The sequence below is a fragment of the Meriones unguiculatus genome, chromosome 1 (genome assembly GCF_030254825.1).
Source record: "Meriones unguiculatus strain TT.TT164.6M chromosome 1, Bangor_MerUng_6.1, whole genome shotgun sequence".
Classification (NCBI taxonomy): Eukaryota; Metazoa; Chordata; class Mammalia; order Rodentia; family Muridae; genus Meriones; species Meriones unguiculatus.
In genome coordinates this window covers 58,750,589-58,775,597 of record NC_083349.1, presented here as the reverse complement: position 1 = coordinate 58,775,597, position 25,009 = coordinate 58,750,589, and the positions used below count along the sequence as shown (strand labels likewise).

The 25,009-nt window shown below is 46.7% G+C and overlaps 1 protein-coding gene across 1 annotated transcript; it reads right to left on the bottom strand.

Annotated features, from left to right (window-relative positions):
• Positions 1-1,360: 1,360 nt before the first annotated feature.
• On the bottom strand, positions 1,361-24,781 carry LOC110552975 (acyl-CoA desaturase 3). The gene is made up of 6 exons (XM_021644658.2): positions 24,541-24,781; positions 11,698-11,983; positions 8,187-8,317; positions 6,601-6,806; positions 5,100-5,332; positions 1,361-1,740 (listed from the first exon to the last, which is right to left on the bottom strand). The coding sequence occupies exons 1-6, from the start codon at positions 24,565-24,567 to the stop codon at positions 1,541-1,543; spliced, it is 1,083 nt and encodes a 360-aa protein (XP_021500333.1). The 5' UTR covers positions 24,568-24,781; the 3' UTR covers positions 1,361-1,540.
• Between the last annotated feature and the right edge of the window lie 228 nt (positions 24,782-25,009).

Sequence of the window (25,009 nt, the reverse complement as noted above, 5' to 3'; positions counted from 1 at the left end):
GTTTGGATTATACTCCCTGCTCTAATTTATTCTTCACAGGTCTCTGATGGGAGTCAGTTCTTTTACCTTGTTTCTGAGGCAGGGTCTCTCTTGCCAAGCTACTCCCGTCTAGCTGGCCAGCAAGCTTCTAGGCGGTCTTCCTTTCTGTGCCTCCCATCTCTCCATAAGTGGACTGGAATTACAGAAATGCGCACTGCATTCAGCTTTGTGCAGGGCCTCTGGGATCGGCTTTAGGTCATCAGGCTTTTGCAGCAAGTGCTTTTGCCTGCTGAACCATCTCACTGTCCCCCAGCCACAGGCTGTCTGAATTGCCTTCTAGGGAGCGGGTCTCAAATCTACCCACGGATCAGTTGGTTACCCCTCCTACCGGACTTGCTGCTATTGTACTGGTGGGCACGTTCACTGACTACAGCGTCCACAGCCAAGGAAGGTTGTTAGGGAAAATTCTCCCCTAGCAGCCTGCACAGCATCTCCCAGCTGCTTCATTAAGCCAGTTATATGCAACAAATAATCACTGGCCTAGGATAATCATGAACATAAAACATAACAGGAAGGAATGAGACAAGGAGCAAGACACTGTGCAGGGATGCCTGGATTTTAATCCATCCAGGGAGCAAATTGGACTAATAAAGCTACTCCTTTGAAGCTGGTTCAGAAGAGCCCCTGATCAGAAAATCTTTAATCCAAACAGCTTTTCCTTGGAAAGATATCTCTCAGAATCTGCCTACCAACACTATCCCTCAACCTTTCCATCTTTTGTCTTTTAATGGGAGGAATTTCATTGCCAGGCTCTGGGGTCAAGACAGAAAAGAACAAAGCTGTGGGAGGGGCTGCAGGTCTGCCTGGGGAGCAGCTGGGCCTGACCACAGGAAGTCCGTTTTTATAACTATTCCGTGTAACATGATCCCTGCCTAAGGAGCATACCTGGCATGGCAGCTCTCTGCCCTGATATTTTAATGCAATGCAAGCTCTGTGCCAGGGAAGTTAGGTGGGTTTTGTTGTTGTTGTTGTATTGTTTTGTCTTTTTGGTAGTGTGTGTGTATGTATTGTGTGTGTGTGTGTTTTCATCTTTTATGTGGCCTGAGGATAGTAAACAGGGAACACCCAGGAAGACCTGGTTGGAGTTTTAGCTTGAGACATCTTCCTTAAGGCTCAAGAGAGATCTAGGAAAGTGTGCTATAAGTGGAGTTCTTTAATTAAAAAACAAAAACAAAACAAAACAAAAACATTTGCTGAGCTTTCAAAGGTCTGTTCCAACCTTTTGCTCACCTGCAGCTTACCTGGAAGGCAATAAAGTAATAAAAGGGAGATGAGAAGGAATAAAAAGGTCCCTGGAAGACAAGACTAAGAACAGAAAAAATTTCTGCTTGGCATCATAAAAGAGTTTGCCTTTTAATATTTGAATATTTTACAAGAATACTGTCTTGAAATGGGACTCTGTGGAACATCCTAACAGCATGGTATTTTTCAATATTTAAACAACATTGTTAAACCTCTGTTCAGCTGGCTTTTGGATTAGAAACCCAGAAGACCCCCAAACTCAGCCACTCTTGTAGCTCCCATCTCCAGTCCTTTTAATCCTGGCTAGGACAGCGGCCTTAGATACTTTCTTCCGGTCGTAAGCCAGGCCGAGGGCAGCCATGCAGTCGATGAAGAACGTGCTGAAGTTGACATGCCAGCGGTACTCACTGGTGGAGTAGTCGTAGGGGAAGGTGTGATGGTAGTTGTGGAAGCCCTCGCCTGGAACAGAGCAAGGAGAGCAGTTAGGGGCTCAGTGGCTGCTGCTTCCTCCGCTCCGCACACCTCTTACCCAGAGCACTTTGCTGTTGTTTAGTGAATAGATAACCCACTGCTTTCTGCTCTAGAGAGGCCCTGTTGTCCTTGGTATTTGACAACACGTTGGAAGAAAAATTGTCTCAAGGCTAACAGGATAAGAAGCTGATTATTCTGGGAAAATATTTTACACTGGGAAATGCCAGAGTGTCAGTATGCTCTGACCTATGGCAGGCTCCTTGACTGTGTACCTGTAATCCGGAGGGAAAGCCCATTCGTAGATGAGCGTTTCTGCTTCTACAAAGCTGAGCAGGTAGCACCGCTTTCCCCGTGGGACTGGTGTACCCTGTAAGTGTAGGCAGCTACAACAGAAAAGGCAACAGCAGCCAAGAGTCAGAGGAACCAGGGCCTGGCCAAGGTGGGACTTCTTCCAGCCATTGGGGCTCACAGGGGCTGCTGTGAGAACTTTGACCCTGGTGCAGGGGGATGCTGGTCAAACAGAACCCCTTTAATAAAGATTTACTGTATCATCTGATTTTTTTTCTGAAATTTCTGATTTTTTAATGACAATTAGTTACTCATATAGTAAACAAAACTGAATATTTAATACATATTTATATATTGTATCACTACTCTATTATTTACATATGAAATTTAAATATTTTGCCTATTACATTATTTACATATTACAATATTTACATATATATTATTACGTGTTGTATATGGAAAGATATACAAACTGTTAGAGCCACCTGGTAGCTCAGGTTTACGACAGAGAACCCGTGTAAAGGTGGAAGGACAGAACTGGCTCTACGAAGCTATCCTCTGATGACCACACAGACACTGTGGCATGTACCGCCCTGCTCACATCAGCCACACAGCCATCACACCGTGATGGTTGTTCTTTTGGAGTGGTGGGAGGGGGAGTTGTTGAGACAGGGTTTCTCTGTGTAGCCCTGGCTGGCCTTGAACTCAGAGATCCTCCTGCCTCTGCCTCTCAGTGCTGGGGTTAAAGGCATGTGCCACCATGCCCAGCTTGTGATGACTATTCTTGGCTGTCAAGCTGACTATATATGGAATTAACTGAAACTCCCAAAATGACTGGACACAGCAGTAGGGAGTTTTTGCTTACATAAATCATTTTAAAGCAGGAAGATCCACTACTCGTCCAGATCTTTGAGGGGGGGGAAGATCCACACCGTGAGCTGGAAGCCTAGATAAGGACATGGAGGAAGGAAGCCTCTCGCTCTATGCCTGCTTGCTCTCACCTAGCTAGCAAGTCTAGCTCTTCCCTGGCCCACTTCTTCAGGATGCTGGCGAGACGGAAGAGCAGCTGAGATGTGCAGCCTCTGCACTGAGCAGCTACTGGGTTCTAGGCCCTTCTGGTCATAGGCAGCCATTGCTGGACTAGCTGGACCACAGCCTCCAAGTTATTCTAATAGTCATTCTAATGTATGTGTATAATACAATACAATACAATACAATACAATACAATACAATACAATATAATATAATATAATATAATATAATATAGATATTCATTCTCTAAGCTCTGTTACTCTAGAGAACCCTGCCAAATATACAAACACACATATAACCACTCCAGTAAAAGATTCTTTGTATAATATGATACTTAAAATATTTTTTTAATTCTTCATTTATTTGGATGAAAATATTATTTTTATGACAATGAGTATGTGGCTGAATATTTACACAAATATACTGCAAGAAATAAAAACTGTGACTTCAAGAAGTATAAAAATTGCTGGGTAGTTGTGGCACATGTCTTTAGTCCCAGCACTTGGGAGGCAGAGGCAAGTGATGAGTTCGAGGCCAGCCTGGTCTACAGAGTAAGTCCAGGACAGCCAGTGGTACACAGAGAAACCCTGTCTTGAAAACCAAAAAACAAACAGACAAAAAATATAAAAATCTAACTTCCTTTTTTCAATGTCTGTGTACACAGTCAAAAATATTCGGGAATGAAGGTTAGATAACACCAACAAATAAAGTTCTAAATTTTATGGAATGGACAAAATCATTGAAAGATCTGTCATGAGTTATAACAAAACAGGTAAACTCCTTGACTCTGGGGTCTTGATTTATACGGTCTTAAGTGTCACTGGACTGTAATCCCAGCTATGTGGAGGCTGAACCAGGATAGAAAGTTCAAATCCCGCCAGGTAAGATTAGAAAAACCGTATTTCCAAGGTACAAATAAAAGATCTGGACAAAAAAAAATCTAACTGGTAGAAATTCAAGATCAGCCTGAGTGAGTGCAGGGCTACGACTAGAACCTTTTATTAGAGTGGTTGTGTGTGTGTATGTGTGTGTGTATGTGAGAGAGAGAGAGAGAGAGAGAGAGAGAGCATATTAGAGTTCTCTAGAGTAATAGGGCTTAGAGAATGAAAAAATATATAATATAGATGGATATGTATATGATGTATATAGACTTGTCTACTAGCTCAGACTGCTTAGGGAGCTGCTGTCTCACAACCTCGAAAGCTGCATGGAAGGCTCGGGGATGCAGTTCAGTGGCAGAGCGTCTACACAAGGCTGTAGTTTAATCCTCAGCACTTCAGGAGGAGTGGGATAAAGCGAAGGGGAAGGGAGGGATGAGGAGAGAGAACAAGCAAAGGCAGAGGAAAGGGAGGAAGAAACTGAGGATCCGAATGGCAGGTAACAGAGCTGAAGATGATGAGAGAGGAGAGAGAATGTGCTGTGCTCGCAGCTACATACAACAGCCAAGTCATTCCGGCTGAAGCAGGGAAAAGAGCATTATCCTTTCACTTACAGAACGCATGTCAGTTCATGTGACTCCATTTCTACGACAATATAAGAATTATAGGGTATGGCTGATTAAACTAAACATTGGTGAATGGAAAGACATGCGCAGTGGTGGTGGTGGGGTCCCTGAAACTTGGATGGGGCTGGAAGCTCATGAAACCACATCAGGGAGGTGAGCCAGTCCTCTGAGGATGGCAGCCTTTTAAGCCCATTAAACGAAGCCGTCATTGTTTTTTTCTGTACTTTATATGGCATGGCTAGTCATGACACACTAGGCTTATGGCTTAACAGGGTCTCATTCCCTTGGCCGAAAGTTCAACCGCCTGCCAAGCCTCGGTCCCTGCGAGCAGGCGCACGTGTACCCTACGCCTGCGCACAACCAACCCTCTCACTCCAAAGGCAGTAGGTTTTTGGGTTTTGTTTGTTTGTTTGTTTTTTACATAAAACATGTTGCCTGACTAAAACAGATGGCTCAGGTCTTCCTCGAAGCTCACCGAGTAAGGAGACCACCGAGTGTGAAATGCCATGGATTGCTGACTTACCCAGACTTCCAAAGGAAACCAGGACGTTCTCCCGGGGATCGATGCTCTTGTCGTAGGGGCGGTATCCGTAGAGGTGGGCGGCGCTGTTCACCAGCCAGGTGGCGTTCAGCACCACGGCGTAGCGCAGGAGAGTGGCAACATACAAACTGTGTCGGAAAGTTTCGCCCCAGCAGTACCAGGGCACCAGCGTGGGCAGGAGGAAGCACAGGAGCAGGACGCCAGGCTTGTAGTACCTACGCGGAGGGATCACGCACTGAGTCTGCGCAGACAGGCTGTTCTCAGTCCTCTGCACTGTCTAACTGTGTCTTTCCTCATCTCTAGGACTCCACGTCTTCCTCGCCTGACCTGACAGTGGCCTCTTCAATGAACGGCTCTGATTGGGCCACACGTTGCTGAAGAGACAAACTCCTCACTGTCAACTGTGTCAATCCTATCTGTAGCAAAGGCACTCCGGATGATGTCGAGTCTGTGCTATCTTTTTTCCTGTCATATCATTTGTAGGTCAAGGAAACAGACTGTTTCTGGACCCCACATAAGGCTTTAGTTCATTTTCGTATTTTTTTTCCGTGCACAAATGTCTTTCCATTGTTTTTGATGCCACGTTTTCATCAACCCCTCTTGTTCTCCCTGAGTGATCCCTGGCTCTTTCTCCCTCTCACGGTACAGACAGTATTTTGCCTTCCTTTATGGTAACTTTGGCTATGTGTATTATATACTTCCATTCTATATTCTAAAAGCTCCCAGAAAGTAAGAGCTCAGTCGAATTCACTGTGTCCATGAATATCCTCGGTCAGTGAATCTTCCATACATTTAATTGGTTTAATGAAATTAGTTTAGAGAGAAAGGAACAGAGCAACAATCTATGACTGAGGACATCCAAGCAATTAAAAAGTAGGGTTTAAAGTGATCTGTCTGTTTTTGTTTTTATTAAAACAAAAGAGTATTACTATGTAGCTCTGGCTGTCGTGGAACTTGCTATGTAGACCAGGCTGGCTTCAGACTCACAGAGATCCACCTGCCTCTGTCTCCCAAATACTGGGACTAAAGACATGTGTGCCACCACATCTGGCCAATGTGTCTTTTAAATTTTTGTCTGTTTATGTGTCTGTGTGTCTGTGTGGATAAATGCCACAGGTGACCCTGTGTCTCTGAGGGCCGGAATGGGATGTCAGGTCCTTTGGAGCTGGAGTTGGGGAAGTAAGCCTCCCAGCAAAGCTGCTGGGATCTGAACTAGGGTTTTCTGGAAGACCAGGATGTGCTTTTAACTGCTGAGCCATCTCTTCAGTCCCCAGAGTATCTTTGCTGTCTCCAGTTTCACTGTGTGCTCTGGCCAGCCTGGAATTCACAAAAGAGATCTGTCTGCCCCTCTCTTTCCAGGCTGGGATTACAAGCACACTTGGCTGATAGTTTTGGACATATAAACCTGGAAATTCATTCATCTATTCTAAATGCAAAGAGAGATGGGGAGATCTTGAAACCTTACCTCCCAAGCTCCACTCACCTCCTCTGGAACATCACCAGCTTCTCGGCTTTTAGGTCAGACATGTCCAGCTTCCCGCCCTTCTCTTTGACAGCCGGGTGTTTGCGCACCAGCAGCCAACCCACGTGAGAGAAGAAAAAGCCCCGCCGGGAATTGTGGGGGTCGGCATGCGTCTCTGTGAACTTGTGGTGGGCGCGGTGGTCTCGGGCCCATTCATACACATCATTCTGGAAGGACAGGAAAGAGGAACCCAGCGGTGAGAAGAGATGCCCTCCTGCTGGATGGCAAGGACCTAGATGTCTGTGAGGGCCTGGGACTCACAGTCCGACTCACAGAGTCCTGGGGATGCTGTCTACCCAAAAGCACCCTCTCCTCCACACTTGAGCCCAAAGCTTATGTGGAAAAGCAACTCACAAGTCCAGAGCACAATAATAGCACTGTTGCTTCCCACGGTTGCAGGGTGGGGAAATGGGAGATGAGTCTTAGTGGTCAGTTTCGTTAGCAGAGAACATGGTGTCTCTTTAAGCAAGTAACGTGAGACAGGGTTCCTCTCAAGATGTCTGATCCAGGGGCAGAGAGATTAAGAAACAGATGGCCTTGGACTTTGCTCTGTTGTAAAGGTACAAAAACTAAGTGTCATTGCCTTCACAAATGGCTTGTCACCCAAGCCAAGAGGCCCAACATATAACTCATGAGCCTGAGCACATTTCTGAATAATCTCTGAGCTCTTCTGAACTTTATCCTTTCTTTCAAGAATGTGCTAATGTGTCTCTTCATCTTGTTTTCCAATCATAGAAACTGGAAGCCTTCACCACACACATTGTCAGAGCTAGGTTATTACACATGTGATAAGAACCTCAGATATCGTCAAAGCAAAGTAATTATTTTTTTTCTGGTATTTTTTTCCCTCATCTTCCAAGCCAAATCCCATACTGTAAGCAACAGCCTATGGCTAGGTGAGTGCCCCTCCCCTAATTTCTTACAGTCTATCACAAATTTGTTGTAAGAACCATAGTCAGTGCTTGAGCTGTCTCTCTATCATGCTAGCCCTTGACAGGACAGCAAGGTCAGTGTATTTAATGTCTCAGTTTCCTCCTCTGTTCAGTGGGTAGAACAATGAGGCCTGTGTCCTGGGGTGGCTGTGAGGGAGTTATTCTCTGTCAAATGCTGACCCAGTGTCCAGCCCGTGGAACTATTGACATGTCTGCTCTTGTTACCTGAAACAAGAGAGTTCTTGAGTCTGTGGCACATCCCACACCCTATTACAGACAGCCACAGCAGAGCATGGTTTATTGTTGATTAAGTGTTTGTTTAGGAAACCACAGTCAGTGTCTTGAGGATAGTCTGTGGTCCTTTAAACCAAGGGACTGCAGCAGCCATCCTACGCAATAACCCAGGAAACTTACGGTTCAAAAAAAGTTATGCCTAGAGAACCTGTTCTGCTAACTTCCTGTTTCCCTTCCCAGGGACTCAGATGCCCCACGTTGTGGGGAGCTGTGTACTGAGAAGACCACTGAGGACTGCCTCCTGGGGCGCTGATGAGCTCGACTCCGCCCTGGGTCATCCACAGAGCGCGGGCACAAGCATGGACAGTGTCGGCCTCTCACCTGGAAAGCCATGGTGTTGGCGATGATGAGGAAGAGCCGCAGGGGCAGCCGCGCTTTGTAAGTTCTGTGGCTCCACAGGCGGTGGGCTCCAGCTCCAATGCCCAAAATGCTGGTCATATAGTAGACATGTGCTGTTGGGACAACAGAGGAGTCAGCTAGCCAATCGGGTCCAACCAGGAGAAGCACGTCAGAACACCCTCCTGACACCGGAGTAGGCTTCTCTGGGTTTGAAGGCGAATGTGGGATGGTCCCTGAGACATCATAGCATTCACCACCTCAAAAAAATCATCATCCTAGGAATTGAGGTGAGTCAAGAAGACCCAGGCACAAAGGGGCCAGAAAGGCAGGGTGCTGGAAAGAAGACAGGTCCTCAGCACTGGCCAGCTTTCATTGTCAGACCACAGGAACACTCTTCCAGGCTTGGTGCCCTTTGACCTTCAGGTCATTCTCCCAAGAGGTTCAAGGCCTAAACACGCTTCCAGGCCTAAATGCTCCCAATCAGGAATGTTTGGAAAATGGCGGTCAGAGCTCAACTAAAGGACCCTCCAGTTGAAGGGGAGACTCATGGGACACGGGGCCATGGCTGTTGGCCTGTTGTTAACTGCCGCATTTCGGCTCAGGAGCGGGAGTCTCGGGGCAAGTCAGCCCTGCACACATTGACACAGAAGCTCAGGCTTTACTGTTCACATTCCCGTGTTCACTGCACATCCTAATGGTTGGAGCCTAGTAATACTACATGTGAGCTGACCCAAGGACACAGATGGCGAAGCAGCTGGAAGGGTTATGTACTTGGCCACTCCTTGTTGTCAGAGATGTCTCTTCGGGTGGGTGTCCTGATGAAGATAAAAGCCAGCTGTTCATCCAGGCTCATAGCACTGTTCCAGTCCCAGCTCTACCGTACCGCACCCGTCCTAGTGACACAGCACCCCAACCTAGAACCCATACGAACAGTTTCTCTAGTGGGGAGCAGACACTGGGAGTACCCATCTGTTCCTCTGAGTACTAGCACTAGGACATGGGGCCGAAGCCTTGTTAGAAGCAGTATAAAATACCCTCAGGGACATCTGGAAACCACAGACCCTCAGGGGCAACAGAACTTAGCCGGGATTGGAGACACCAAACATTGTAGAAACTGCCATGAGTCCTTCTGCATCAAGAGTTAACAGTTTTCTAACAGTTTTGCCTCTTTGCCTCCTGTGTCCCATCCTGTTCCTTCTACAGGATTCCCCAGGACAGTCATAGAGACAGCGTCTGTCCTCAGGAAGGGTGCTGGCCTTATCCTTCTGAACCAGGACGAGGCCTCATGGGAGTCTCAGCCTCTGGCTGTGTGGTGATCTCCCATGCAGAGGACTGTGCCTGTAGTGGAGAAACCAGAGGAGGGCAAGCCCTGAAATCAGAGGAGGAAAGGGAAGGCTTGGAGCAGAGCGAGAGTACCCAGAAAGCGTGTGAATTTGCTTCCTGCTGCAGATCACTCGGCAAGCTGGTTTCAGAGCACTGACAATGCTACCTGAACAGGGGACCTGGGGTGACAATCCTCATACATCAAGTCGTGTTCTTTTTCGGCTGTCGGAGGTTGGTCTAATGCTAATTACTGACCCTGAGGATATGGATACTGCCCGCCAGATACACCCATCCTTGTTGGTGTGAGCCTGCCTAAGACATACCTGATTGGCTGATTAAACAGCCTATACCTGGGCAGAAAAGAATGGGGTGGGCGTGGCTAGGGCTCCCAGGAAGGGAGAGAGGAGGAAGGAGGGTACCATGATGGGTTATTCTGCCAATAGCTTGGGTCACGTAGATCCTTTCCCCTTCTCCGGGGAAGGATTTTAAGTGTCCACACTGATGAAACAGCTTTTCCCTCAGAGGAGGGTTGGAAAGGTTTGTACTTTAGCCCTCAGTATTTTCAGAAAGGTCTCAGTCCAGAGAGCTCTACTGAGTGGCTCTAAAATGAGAGAAAAGCTTTTCGTAATTCTCCTGCCAGGGAAATGGCACATCTACAGTCAGCTGTTATTTATGCATTTTCCTTTGAGATAAAACAGGAAAAGCTTCTAAGACCTAAAGGAAGGAGAAGGCTCCAACCCGGACCTGGATCCTTCTTGCAGAATTTTGCAACCTACATTTCACAACCATCATTCTGTGAGCTAGTCTACCCACCAGAGCCCTGGGAGAAGAGTAAAATAATTCAAGGTGCAGAAGTATCTAGGAAAGACTGACTGGCTCATCAGACCTCAAAGAAAACAAAGGGCCTATGGTCCACAGAGCTCCCAGAGTCAGGGCTTCCGTAGACCAAAAGCCTTCCTCAAGGCTCTGTTCTCTGACATGCCTGTTCCTGCCTAAGAAAGGTGGGCAGAGGGCAAAGACAGCTGGTGTTAGGAGGCATTAGTACCATGGCATGATATGGCTCAAGAGAAAGGACTTGCTGCAGGCTGGCTGGAGAATAGAACCGGAGACATTTCTGTAAGTATCCACTGGCACGTGCTGCACCCTGACGGCCTACCTGGAGTAGCAGAGCCACAGGCCTGTACACTTGAGTGTCACAGGAGCCCCGTTCACCCTCCTCCAGGGAAATTCAGCCTGGGCCAGGGGCTAAGGCCTGGATGGTTGAGTGGACAACCAGCCTTCTCTTGGACTTTCCTCTCCAGTGGCTTCTCCTCCTTCGCAGTACACTCTGACTCTGCTCCCTGACTGGATTCAACATGTAGCCCATGGAGTTGGTTTGGTACCCTATTCCCATGTCCCCTAGGTAAGGCCTGGTTCTCCTGTGGCAGGAAGGAAGGGCCGGGACAGGCAGTCAAGTAAGTGATGCAGAAAGTTTGTTCGGGGCTGGTTGCCGCCCTCACTGCTGCAGGGCCACCTCCCAGTGAGCCCTGCACGCGGCTTCACAGCTTAGTCCCCAGCACTCATCTTAAAGTACCCACAATGGCTAAGGATAGGTCACAGTGGTAGAGTACCTGTCCAGCGTACCCAAGGTCCTGGGCTTAATAAACAACAAAACACCCTGGGCTGCTTTTGCCAGAGATGTTAGCTCAGGATGTAATCCCAGTAGGCTCGAGGATTGCCGTGGGTTCAAGGATCAAAGCTAGCCTGGACTGCAAACAGTGTTCTAGGACAGTCTAGTTGACAGAGTGAGACTCTGAAAAATCAAACCAACCAAACCAGTTGTGGTGATGGACGCTATAATGCCTGCAATTGGGAAGTGGTCCCCAAAACTCACAGACTTCAGGCCATTCTCTGCGACAGAGAGCAGGCCAGGCCAGCCAAGGTCACATGAGCACCTGTCTCAGAGAGAGGGGGAGGGGGAAGGAAGGGGAGGGGAGGAGAGAGGGAGGAAAAAACAAAACAGGCCCTCTTGCTTCCCAATCCAACTGAGCTGTGTTCAGTCAGTTTATCAAGAACCACAGAGAAAAGGTTAGGGAAACCTGGACAAAGAGGGGCCTCTGCCCATTTCAAGACATCTCCCCCTCCTTAGAGAGAGGGGAGACACTGGCCCAGAACAAAGAAAGTTGCTCACCCCAGAGCAAGGTGTAGAGCCTGCAGGAGGGAATGAGGGTGATCCCGTACAGTGCCCCCAGATGCAGCAGCGCCATGAGGATGATGTTTCTCCAGACATACTCCAGCTTGGGCGGGGGCCCCTCCTCATCCTGGTAGCTGGGGTCGTGGATATCTTCCTTCATTTCAGGGCGGATGTCTTCTTCCAGGTAGAGGGGCACCGTCTTTAACTTGTCTCTTCCTCTCTGCATGGCCCCAGAGGGAGGTGCTGTGATGGTGGTGGTGGCGGTCGTATATAAAGGAGCCATCTGCAAGGATGAGGAGTGGAGAATTAGGAGAGTAGGCTCCAGCAGAAGGCACTTTCCTCTGGCATGCCGCTGGCCGAAGGATGCGTTAGAGGTCCAGCTCCTACTCCAGTGCCTGGCTTTCCTGAGGGCTGGTGGAAGAGGAAGTCTCCAGAAACCGTACAGATTTGTTGTCAAACCTCAAGGTGAAGGGGCAAGCCTCTTGCATCACTGGCAAGCCAAAGAAAGCCTCCTGCATCCACACAGAGGTACAGGCAGAAGCAGATCATTCCAAGCTTGTGAAATAAGAACTGGGAAATCAAGTGTCCAAAGTGTCATCCGCATCTCTACCAATGGATAGAGTACAGTACAACGTAGAAAAAAACGATCACGAGTTTTCAATAGTCTCCCCCTCGCCTACAGGACATCAGCAAGAGCACCAGGAGCACCAACTCAAGCTTCCCAGCCCCCTGGTTAAAGAGAAATTATAGCTCTCAGTTTGGACTGAATCCCTACACTAGTTCCCATCAGAAAGGACCAACCCAAAGTGAGGCTATTACCAGAACTGTTAGGGTCAAACCCAATGCTTTAGCAGCCTCCAGCAAGCTAGGCTAGCTCATTTTGCCATCTGTGCCCAGAGTACCAATTAGAGAGACCATAGTGACGAGCATGACACGGAGATTTATTTCATACGGTTACTATGGAAATCAGGGTTCCCTTCTTGAACTTTAGCATGGCTAATGAAATAACCTAAAAATAGCCACAATAGGACACTTAAGGGCCATTTTATTAGATTTTGGAAGGAAAACAGCAAAGCAAGCAAGCAAGCTGTAAATCTCAGCAGCTAGCAGGAGGAGGAAGGTAGAGAAAGGGGGAGAGAAGGCCGGGCCTTTGACTTAGGGTCCAAGGTTGCAGGGAGTTCAGCAGTGAGGTTGGCAAGTTGCTGCACAGTGGAAGACAGTGGTGGTGGGTGTCTCCGAAAAGAAGAGAGGAAACTCGGGCTTTCTGGGAAAACCTGCTTAGGCTTCTGGTTGATATCCAAAAAGAGAAAGAAGGAAAAGTTACTCTTCTTGAAGTAGAATGCGCAAGCTTAGCAGTATTGCATCGTAGAAGATCTGTAAGCGGCTGTGCGTCCAGAGGGGCTTCTGAGAGGATAGGAGCATTACCTCAGCAGGAGGAAAATTACTCATCAGTGGCCTTCCCTTACCCTCAGGTGAATCAGTTTTCCTGGGGAATAGTCTCCTGGTCAAGTGATTTACAAGTCTTTTAAGACAGGACATGGATCTCACAACGTACACAGAGCAGGCTGGCCCTCCTGTCTCTGCCTTTGGAGTGCTGAGTTTAAAGGTATGTGACACACCAAATTGGACTAACTTTTTAAAAAAAAAATAATTTATTTTTATTTTATGTGCATTGCTGTGTGGCCTGCATGTATGTCTGTATGACGGTGTCAGGGCCCATGAAACTGGAGTTACAAAAAAATGGGAGTTACCACGTGGGTGCTGGGAATTGAACCTGGGTCCTCTGGCAGAGCAGTCAGTGGCTCTTGACCACTGAGCCATCTCTCCAGCCCCTGGATTAACTCTTAGTGTAATATTTTAACCTTGGGTCAAATCTGAGTGTCTTGTCTTCACGCAGGACCAGAGCTGGACTCAGATTCACCAGATGGAAATAGCTTCCCCTCCCCCCCCCTTCCGGGCGCAGCAAAGTCCTAGTACCTTTTTATTTGATATTTTAAATCTGAAAGAGGGTTATCTGTGATGTCTCCCTTTCTAGTGTTGTCAGGAAAGTGAATGGTGGGGTCCAAACCATGAGGAAAAGAACCATTCTCAGTGGTCCCCAAGGCCGCTAATCTCGGTAACATTCCCTGTAAGATTCCAGACTCTAAAAAGCATTTAGGAGATGGGCTGAAATTAGGGCATGGAAGGGTTTAGGGTCTCAGGCTTTGGAGGGTGATCAAGGCGACTCAAGAATATGGAGTTAGGCTGCCATAGGACCACCTGGCTACAGATCCACTGTGAACAAGATGGGATGGGAGCTGAGAACATAAGGGCTAAAGGTTAATGATGTCACTATTAAGATGATGATGTCCGTTCCCACCATGAATATCCAGGAGTCCAGTCCTGAAGCTACTCGTCCAAAGGGATGGATATCTAGACTGGAGTTCTGGTCACACTCTAACGTATAGCTTCTAGGCAGCTGCATTAAAGCAGATGGTAACAAGACACCGGACCTGAGCCCCCAAACACTTCCGCCTGTATCTAGGCTCTGGCCAAGACATAACCAAGGAGAATGCCAACTTCTGGCCAAAGACAAGATTAGAATCGCAGTAAAACCACCTGACCAGCTTCTGCCTTCGATTCTCGTGAACACTGGGAAGGGAACAGGTGAAAGCAAGGGTCTGTCTTCAGGGATATGATGTGAGATTTAGGTTTATATAGAGGGCAAGAGATACACAGAATTAAGCTGCCCTGGCCAAGGTATAAGCAATCCTCTTATTGACCTATCATAGTCTCAGCTTCAATCTGTCTTACCAGGTGGTCGAATAAGTTGTCAGAACTGTATGAAGTCACCTCCTTAAAAAAATTCTAAAATTAGTTCTCACGTCATTTTGTCTGAGTGTTTGGCCTATATGTGCAGCATGTGTATGCAAGGTTCCTGCAGAGGTCAGAAGGGGAACAGATCTCCTGGAGTTAGGGATGGTTATGAACCACCAAGTGGGTGCTGGGAACTGAACCCAAGACCTTTGCAAGAGCAGCAGGTAATCTTAACCTTTGATCCATCTTTCCAGACCCCATGAAACCACTTTCTACGAGGTAAACTCCTCCTCAGGCTGGTGCCAGGGTGTTAGACTGCCCCTCCCCCAGCATGGCATCCCAAGGGAAGTTTGAATTCTTGAGTGTTCATTGTTCATAGCAGAGCTACTGCTCTGTAGGGTACTGCATAATAAATAGAATTTAAGGACACATTTGTATTTTATTCTGTAGGAAGGAACCCATATGTATACTTCGCAAATGCTTTGTTTGGTCTGGATGTCATCCGGATAGATCAGGTGTTGTGCAACAGTCCAAGTGCTAAGGCCAGGTTTCTCAGCCTGTGTGTTGTGACCCCTTTGGGCATCAGCCAACACTTTCACAGGAGTCGCATATCAGATACTCACATTATTATTCATAACAGTAACAAAATTACAGTTATGAAGTAGCAACGGAAATAATTTTATGGCATGGTGGGAAGGAAGAGGCAGGAGGGTCTCTGTGAGTTCAAGGCCAGCCTGTCCCACAAAGTGAGTCCAGGACAGCCAAAGCTACACAGAGAAATCCTGTCTCAAAAAGCCATCATCATCATCATCATCATCATCATCATCATTTACGGTTGGGCGTCATCATGTATTAAAGGGTTGCAGCATTAGGAAGGTTGAGAGCCTCTGCCTTAGAGTATTCGGACTCCTCCTGCCATTCATTCAATAATGAGGGAAAGGGGAGTCTCCGAGACTAGATCCTTCTGGACAGAAAAATAAGACAAACTTAGACAAATTGTCTTTGCTCTGGTTCTCTAAAAGAGAGTTTATTCCAGAGCCAAATATGAGTGGTCATGGCCTAAGAGCACTGATGTAGGCCACCCCAGTTTTCGTGTTCCAACATGGAAGTCATTTCATGAAGTTTTTACAATAACAGAACAAAGAAAGTCTTAAGTCAACACACTTTCTGAGCACATTGGTGGAAACACCAGAGAGGCAGGTTACAGCAAAGCAGGGAACTCTGGGATGGGCCTCAGGTGCGGTCTGATGACACTTTTGGTCTTGGGTTGGTAAGAGCTACTGCTGGGTTAAAGCATTTCAGAAGGTTCTGCCTGATAGTCACAAGGATGCTAGATCAGACCCAGAGGTGGAAAGCAAGAGCTAACGATGGGGTAGAGAAGCCCTTGCAGGGTGTGGGGTGTGCCTGGGCCGTACCCATGCTGTCCTGTGGGCTCCAGCACCCAGCAGCTGGGTCCCAGTTAACTTGCAATTATATTTGCTCTCGTTATAAGGAGGTCCTGTCACACGTATGTGTTAAGAGTTGGACAGCCCTGATCAACAACTCAAATAAGGGCTTTATTAGAACCTTTTTGATGAAATGTTCTAGAATTGTTTAACGTCACTAGCCTTCCTATATACAAATGGCAAGCATCCTGAGAAAGGAATCAGAGAAACAATACCATCTATGATAGCCTCACAAAAGGAAGCAAGAGACTTATACAGTGAATATTTTAAAACATTAAAGAAGGAAATTAGAAAGATACCAGAAGATGTAAAGGCCTCCTGTGCCCCTGGACTGGTGGGATTAATCCTGTGCTCCTGGACTGGTGGGATTAATCCTGTGCTCCTGGGCTGGTGGGATTAATCCTGTGCTCCTGGACTGGTGGGATTAATCCTGTGAAAAAGGCCATCCTACCAAGAGCAGTCTGTAAATTCAGTGAAATCTCCATGAAAATTCCAAAGCGATTCTTCACAGAAGCTAGAAAAATGATCTTATATTTCATATGGAAACACAAAACACCAAGTAAAGAAAGAAGAAAGAGAAGAATAAGGAAGGAAGGAAAAAAGGAAGGAGGAAAAGTCCTGAACATCAACAGAACATAAACAAAACAAAACAAAGCAAATCTGCTGGAGATATCACCATCCCAGATTTCAAGCTATTCCTCAGAGCTATAGTAATAAAAAGAGCATAATACTGGCATAAAAATAGACACACCAACTAATGAAATAAATTTGAGCGTCTACATATAAGCCCAAAGCCTCAAGGCCACTAAGTTATGACAAAGAGGCTAAAAATAAACATCTGAGAAAAGGCACCACATCTTGAACAAATGATGCTGGTCAAATTGGTCAGCTGCATGGAAAGGAATGAATGAAACAAAATTATTATCTCTCACTCTGAACTAAACTCAACTCCAAATGGATCATAGGGATACATATGATCTGATATACTAAAACTGATAGAGAAAAAAATTCAGAGTACTCTTGAACTCATTAGCACAGGAAAGGACTTTCTGAGCAGGCCTCTGGTTGTGCAGACATTAAGACCAACAACTGACAGATGGGATATTACGAAAACAAAAAGCTTCCATAGAGCAATGGATACCATCATTCAAGTAAACAAGCAGTCCACAGTCTGGGAAAAATATCATTACCTGCTACCCATCTGACAGAGGATTAGTATCCAGAATATATAAAGAACTCAGAAGCTAAGCACGAAAAAAAAAATGTCTTTAATTCCAGCACTTGGTAGGCAGAGGCAGGGAGATTCTGTGAGTACAAGGCCAGCCTGCTCCACATGGAAAGTTCTAGGATAGCCTTACTTATTTAAAAAAAAAAAATGGAGAAAGAAAAGAAAAAGAAAAAAAATTCTTAGTTCTATGGGGCATAGAACTAAGCATAAGGTTTTCAAAAGCTGAAATACAAATGGCTGAGATTTTTCTTAAATGTTTAACAGGGACTAGAGAGATGGCTCAGCAATTAAGAGTAACTATCGCTTTTGCAGAGGACCAGGTTCAGCTCCCAGCACCCCCACAGCAGCTGATAACCATCTGTAACTCCAGTTCCAGGGGGTGAGATGCCCTCTCTGATCTCTGTGGACATATTTGGTGCACATATGAACAACACACAGGAAATAAAAAAATAACAAATCCTTAAAAACAATTTTTAAAACATTCTGCATCTCCAGCCAGCAGAGAAATGCAAATTAAATCTACATTGAGATCTCATCTTATCCCAGTCGGAATGGCCGAGACAAAAACAAGCCATTGAAAAAAATGATGGCAAATCCTGGCATGGATGTGGGGGAAAGGACAACATTTTTTCACTGCTGGTGGGAGTGCAAACCAATGCAGCCATCGTGGAAATCAGTTCGGAAGTGCCTCGAAAAGCTGGAAACAGATAAAACACACGATCCAGTCGTATGACTCCTGGCCACATACACATCAGTATCTGCTACAGAGTTACTGATCATCCATGTTCATCACCGCTCTTCACAGTGGCTTGAAAAGCAAAACAATCCAGGTGTCAGTCCACCGAGGAGGGGATAATGAAATGCGGTATAGTTATGCAGTGGACCGTTAGTCCATTATGAAGAATGGGATTATGAAATTCGCAGGTAAGTGAACGGAGCTGGAAACAATAATTCTGAGTGAGGTAACCTGGGTATCCAGACGCAGAAAACAAATGACATATATTGTTGTTGTTTTGTGTGCTGGATTTGAATCTTTAGATATCTGTGTTTCATTTGGAATAGCCACGGAAGTCAGGAAATTAGTAAGGAGTTGGGGGTGGGAGGTGGGGTAGGGGGAAGACAGTCAAGGTGACAGGGGGTGGGCAGGGTTGGCTGGCTGAAATGGCTCTTCCCTGGCAGCCGTCATGTCTGAGCCAGCTGCCAGTGCAGCAGAGTCTGGGCGAGGAGGTGGCCAATAGGGGTGAGCCTAGACAGAGGAGGCATGGGGCCAAAGGGAAAAATCCTGGATACTTTAAAGCCTAGTTCTTTGTTGTTTGTTTGTTTGTTTGTTTGTTTAAACAACCTGTCCCTCATAACCTAGTAGCTATACTGGCAATTGTAGCCAAGCTGGTAAGTCAGACACCTCCTGGGTTTATGCTATCTCACCCAGTGGTTTGGTCACATCCTCCTGTACCTGTTTTTGGGGAGCATTTCTCTAACTACCCAGAATCTCAAATGAGCTCCCTTCAACTCTTTAGGGTGGGTGGGTTACAGCCCTGAGATTTATCCAGGATTTAATATTTCACATGAACTATCAACATGTACGTGTGACAGGACCTCCTTATAACGAGAGCAAATATAATTGCAAGTTAACTGGGACCCAGCTGTTGGGTGCTGGAGCCCACAAGACAGCATGGGTAAGGCCCAGGCACACCCCACACCCTGCAAGGGCTTCTCTACCCCATCGTTAGCTCTTGCTTTCCACCTCTGGGTCTGATCTAGCATCCTTGTGACTATCAGGCAGAACCTTCTGAAATGCTTTAACCCAGCAGTAGCTCTTACCAACCCAAGACCAAGAGCTTCATCAGACCGTACCTGAGGCCCATCCCAGAGTTCCCTGCTTTGCTGTAACCTGCCTCTCTGGTGTTTCCACCAATGTGCTCAGAAAGTGTGTTGACTTAAGACTTTCCTTGTTCTGTTATTGTAAAAACTTCATGAAATGACTTCCATGTTGGAACATGAAAACTGAGGAGGCCTACATCAGTGCTCTTAGGCCATGGCCACTCATATTTGACTCCAGAATAAACTCTCTTTTATCCCCTTGGAGAATTCAGTTGTGGTTTTGTATCAACACTATCATTGTATGTGAATTACAACCTTAATAAATATATTTATATATTGCATATATAAATATTCTTAGAAAAGAAACCCGTATCAGTGATTTAATTAAAAATTTTAAGCTGGCTATAGGCGTGCTCACCTTTAATCTTAGTTTTGGGAGGCAGAGGCAGGCAGATCTCTGTGAGTTCAAAGCCAGCCTGGTCTACATAGCTAGTACCAGGTCAACCAGGGTACATAGTGAGACTCTGTCTCAAAAATAACTTTGTGTGCACTATTTAAAGGTATTTTTGGGAGCTGGAGAGATGGCTCAGAGGTTAAGAGCACTGGCTGCTCTTCCAGAGGTACAGATATACATGCAGACAGAACATTGTATACATAATAAATAAATATATCTTTAAAAAAGGAAGATATTTTGATTGATGGTCACTGGATTTCCTTGTCCCTGGTCCCAGTGTGGATGGCTACATCGAATACATTCCAAGCATTTTTTAATGGTATCTCATTTCCTATTACCCTTGACTACTAGAAAACCTGGATTCTTAGGAGGAACCAAGATAGTGCAGACTTGCTAGTTTTCATGGCTACACAAATTACAGTAGCGATCTTCTCTGTGTGTTACATCTGTTACAATTCAGGCTCCCTTCCAGCAAATGCCCACATAGTTCAGTAGGATTTAAGTCTACAAAGAGTAGGCTTATCACACAAATGGCATTCCCCCAAATGGTTCAGCAGAACCCTAATGCCTCAGAAGAGCCCCTCAAAACAAGTAACCCAGTCTTCCCATTGAACAAAAGGCAGAACTTAAAAATATTTCAGAATGGAGCTGCTTAGAAAAACCCCTGAGGAGAGGCAGGTCCCACAATGAGTTGGGGAGAACTTAGCAGGGCTTCCTGGGCCCGGAGTCTGCTTTACCAAGCAACGGCGAATAGCAGCCAGTGCTGGCCAAAAGAAAAGGCAAGGCGTGTCTGGTTTCTTCTCTCCATCCTGGACTGACTTGCTGTATCCGTGGGGCAATCAAAGGGTGCCTTTTCTCCTGCCTGGCTTGCCAAGGTCGGCACCAGAGTTTTTAGGTTAAAAGCCTAGGCTCTAGCAGAGGAGTGGCCATCTGTCACCATGACGCCTATTAAAGCAGAGAGAAGAGTCATTCACTTGCCCTACCGGAAACAGAAACAGATCCAGGGGCCTACTGTAGCGCCATGCCTGTAGGAAAGGAGGGTATTTTAAAGAGGAGCTGGAGTCCCCAGCTCTGGCCACGTGCAGGGTTGAAACAAAGCAGCCCCAAGGAAGTGGAATTTTCCAAGGAATTTCATGCTGGGAGAAGGAAATGCCAAAAGCCCAAGCCAACTGGAGGCAGACCTTTGCTTGCAGAAAGGGGAGAGATTTCCCACAGTGCCACAGCTTCTCAGACGCCACAGTCGGGACAGGTCACACCGTGACCAGAACCACTTAATTACATAGATCTCTTGGCTCCTATTTAAACCTCAACCTCCTATCAGGACCCTGACAATGGATTTAGTGGTCACTGGATTTCCTTGTCCCTGGTCTCAGTGTGGCCACTTTGAATACGTTCCAATTTCTGCTTTTCACTATTAATTTGACTCTTAAACCTGGCTTGTTGGGGCACAGTTTGTGACCCTAAGTCCAGCATCACTCACGGTGAGGTGACTTTAAATCTGTTAAAGGCCTTCCTACCTGCTGTAGGGCATGGCTGCCACACCCTGCTCTCTACCTAGAGGCGGGGCTTCTCTCCCAGAGGCCCTTCACTACATAATCCAGACATCTTGGTTCCTTTGCTCTTTTCCCCACCCCCGCCCTTTCTCCCCCTTCCCCCTTCCTGCTCTTTCTCCCTTCTCCCTCCCCTGCTCTCCTTCTCCCTCCCCCTCCCTCGCTGCTCCCAATAAACCTGCATTTATATAATATAGCTTTGCTTCCCCATTAGCTCATTCCGTCTTATTTAATCAAACAGAATCCAGTCACATATTGCCTCACCCCGACTCCATCTTTGTGAGTGTTGACTTAGGCTTATATTTAAAGAGAAGGAAAGAGATATGTATATTAAACAGTCTTAGCCAGGTGCAATATGCCCTAGCATTGACCCACCATTGTCAACACTGTGAAATCTGTTCTTAGAAGGCAACTTTTCCCTTCTCTCAGCATCGGTTCCTGGCAAGTTTTTAACTCTTTGGGATACAGAGCCAAAGGGGAGGACAAGGTTGTGTGTTTGGTATATCTCTCCCTGCTGGAATATTTACAGTGGGACCCCTAGAGCTGAGGTTTTTCCCTAAAATTCTGGCATCAGGAATGAGGCTGGCTGTGTAGTATTGGGCGGCTACTTAAATATCAGCAGGCATGGAGGTCGTTGTGGTTGGACCCTTCTTCAAAATAGTCTGTAAAACCATGGATTAAAGCTGCCAAAATCAAAACCAAATAGAGTATCAGGTTCTGAGTCCTCTATCTGTTCCTAGGTGGAGGTGTGACATGTTGAATGCCTGGTTAGGTTGCTAATAGACCGTGATAGGGCAAGACAGTGCAGAGGTTCCTCCTTCTAATATTCTTGCTGAGGTCATTTCAGGTTTAATGAGTTTGATCTCCCCGGTGGAGAATTCAATGGAAAATGAGCCAAGTCTACTCTAGGAACCCCTAGACCAAGAGGCCCCAGCTAGCTTATCTTAGTTTCTGTTAGACTGCCTGCCTGTGTGGATGGAACTCCATCCAGCTAACAGCTTATCCTAGCTTCTGTTAAACTGCTTGCTTCTTCGAAGGAGCAGGAGGGAGATGCCGGGACATGGTTTCCTGTGCTGTACTCTGGACATCTGATGCTACGCTTCAGTCCCGAATACCTGAGTACTTTAGTGTAGTCCCAGCCAGCGGGATAGACTTTCAATAGGCTATAAGCTGTGCCTGAGTGGTGGGTTCCCTGTTACAAGACAAAAACTTGACAAATACTTTTTTTCCCCCTGAGGCAGGGTCTCTTTATGTATCCCTGGCTTGGCTGCCTGGGAACTTACTATGTAAATCAGGCTAGCCTCCAACTTTCAGAGCTCTGCCTGCCTCTGCCTTCCAAATGCTGGGATCAAAGGCATGAACTCCTATCCCAGCTAATTTTTATTTTCAGATGATTATCTAGCCCAAGCCTTTCTTTCTAATAAAGAACAAACTGTTCCTTCCCATAAGAGGTAATCTTAATAACCTGCTACTCACCTAGATAGGTAATTATCCTCAGAGTGAGACTAGGGTTTAGATAGGTTTGTGATAGGCAGGTAGACAGGGAGAGGGGCCAAGGCTAGGGAATAAAGGTGGCGAACTTCCAAGATGGCCAGCTTCTTCCTCCCCTTCCTAAAGTGAGATTTAAAACTTGGCAGCTTCGAACAAAGGTCCCGCTGGCTTTTGTCTCCCGTCAGCAGGGCCCTGCTTGTGGACTGGTGCAACAGATTCCAGGCAGGATCAAGACATGTTATACAATATGCTGAGCCAAGTAACCGTCCTGTCTTTTTATCACAGCAGTAGAAACCCAAGATTGAGTGCTCGCTGCTCTTGCAAAGGACTGGCAGTTCCAAGTGCTTATATCAGGGGGCTCACAGCTGTTATCCACCTCCAGGGGACCTGACGCCCTCTTCTGGCCTTCATCAGCACTTGACTACACAGTCACATAAGCCACCTACAGACACATACATACATAAAAGAGAAGTCTTTTTTTAAATTCCATGGCTGCCCACATGGGTGGTCCACAACCTTACATGGCAGCTGAAGCCCATGAGGACAAAGGAGGTGAGAGGATGGCCAATGTTCTGTCCCCATGCTTCAGGTCATCCAGTTCCAGTGGCGTGACAAGGCACCTCTGAAAGGATGCTACTTCAAGTAAGTCGCCCTTCCTCCTGATCAGAGACACTTAGAGACGCCAAAGGTTGAAGTCTGTCTAGTCAGTGTGCATTCTGCAGAGGGAAATGCCCTCAGAACCTCTAAGGTAAACCACACCAGTCAGCAAGACCCTAAGCATCCCACCAGGTGACACCACTGACAGAAGGAAAACTAAGGGCGCCATGAGGTTCCATCCAAGTCCTCAGGGAGCCTCAACTGGGTAAAGAAAAAGGGAAGGGGCAGGCAGGGCTCACAGGGCTCTATCCTTGAGAATTTCTCCATGGTTGCTGCTGGTGGGCACTTCTAAGGCCATGGCCCTCCCAGGGGAGCTATTGGCAGTTAATGGCTGTTGGGCTGGGTTTTCTCTGCTGGTGTAGGCCAATGGTAACTGCCCATGTTCCCATAAGAGACCCCTCACCTATGCTCATATAAGCGGCCCTAAGTAAACTACATGAAAGTAGTTTGGGGACTGGGTAAGAGGAATAAGGAACTAGAGTTGGGGTATAACAAGAGAGGGTAATGAGGTAAGGGTTATCAACATACATTGTATGCATGTATGAAAAATGTCACAATCAAGTATATTATCTATAAATTAATATATGCGAATGAAAAAGAAAACAGAGAAAGAACAGGTGGTTCAGCAGGTAAAGGCACTTGCTGCCAAGGCTGAGGGCCTGAGTTCCTTCTCCAGGACCCAAATGGTGGGAGGGAGAATGGATGCCTGCAGGTTGTCTGCATGAGCCTTAACACTCTCATTCACACACACGCACGCACACGCACACGCACACACACAGAAAGAAACGTATTAAAAGAGAATGAACAAAGATTAACTTTTGACCATCTACATGGTTTTAAGGTTTGTCTCTGGAGAAAGTAATTTGTAATAACACTGAACAACAACAACAACAACAAAACCAAAGAATTTGTTTTGTTTAGTTTTTGTTTTCTGATTCACACTCTTTCTGCATTGCTCTGGCTGTTCTGGAACTCACTCTGGAGACCTGGCTGGCCTCAAATTCACAGGGCGCTGCCCCTCTGCTTCCTGAGCGCTGGAATTACAGGTGTGCACCAGCACACCTGGACTAAGACAGATTATTAAAAAGGGACAAACACATAAGCATGCATGAATTTATACCCTCCACACACATGTGCTTATAAACATGTAGGCCTGCATTCTCATACATGCACAGTACAAACACACATGAAAAAGGAAAAAGAAAGAAAAAACGTTGGATGATCAAGTTTTTAGATTACAGTCCCACGTCCCACGTCCTCAAACAGCGGAAGGCAACATGGCTTTAAAAGATGGGGAAATCCCTCCGGGAATCCTCAGCTCTTCCACACCAGATAATTTACCAGAGACTCTGTCTGGGCCTGCCTGCATCGGTGGGGATCCACTGCATGGAAGCTCACCTCTTCTTGCAGCAAGTTCCCTGGCATGCTGGCTCTGGGATGCCAAGAAGTTCCTCCAAGGACTAAAAATTGTGGCGCCTGCGACTGCGGGACAGAGGAGGCTTCTGCCACAGGACCTGTTTCTGCAAAACAAATGAGGTGTTGCCACAGGACTTCCCCCCCGTGCCTTCCACACAGGGTGGTTGCCCAAGTTCAACCGTGCTGTGTGTGGGTCCTCTCCCAGATAGGCAGATTTAAAGGCTCTGGCTGGCATTGAATGACTGGATCCTATTTCCTAACATCCCTTTTATCTGCTGCCAGTAAGGGACAAGGTATGCGGAGCTGGCCAGCCTAAGGGCAGTCCTGGGTTGAGGTGAGTGTGGAGGAGGCCAGGAGATGATGCAGTCAGTTTGGGACTAAGCCAGAGTGATGGGGTGCTTCAGCATCCCAACGGCCCGCCCCTGCTCTTTACCATGAGAAATTGCTAAGG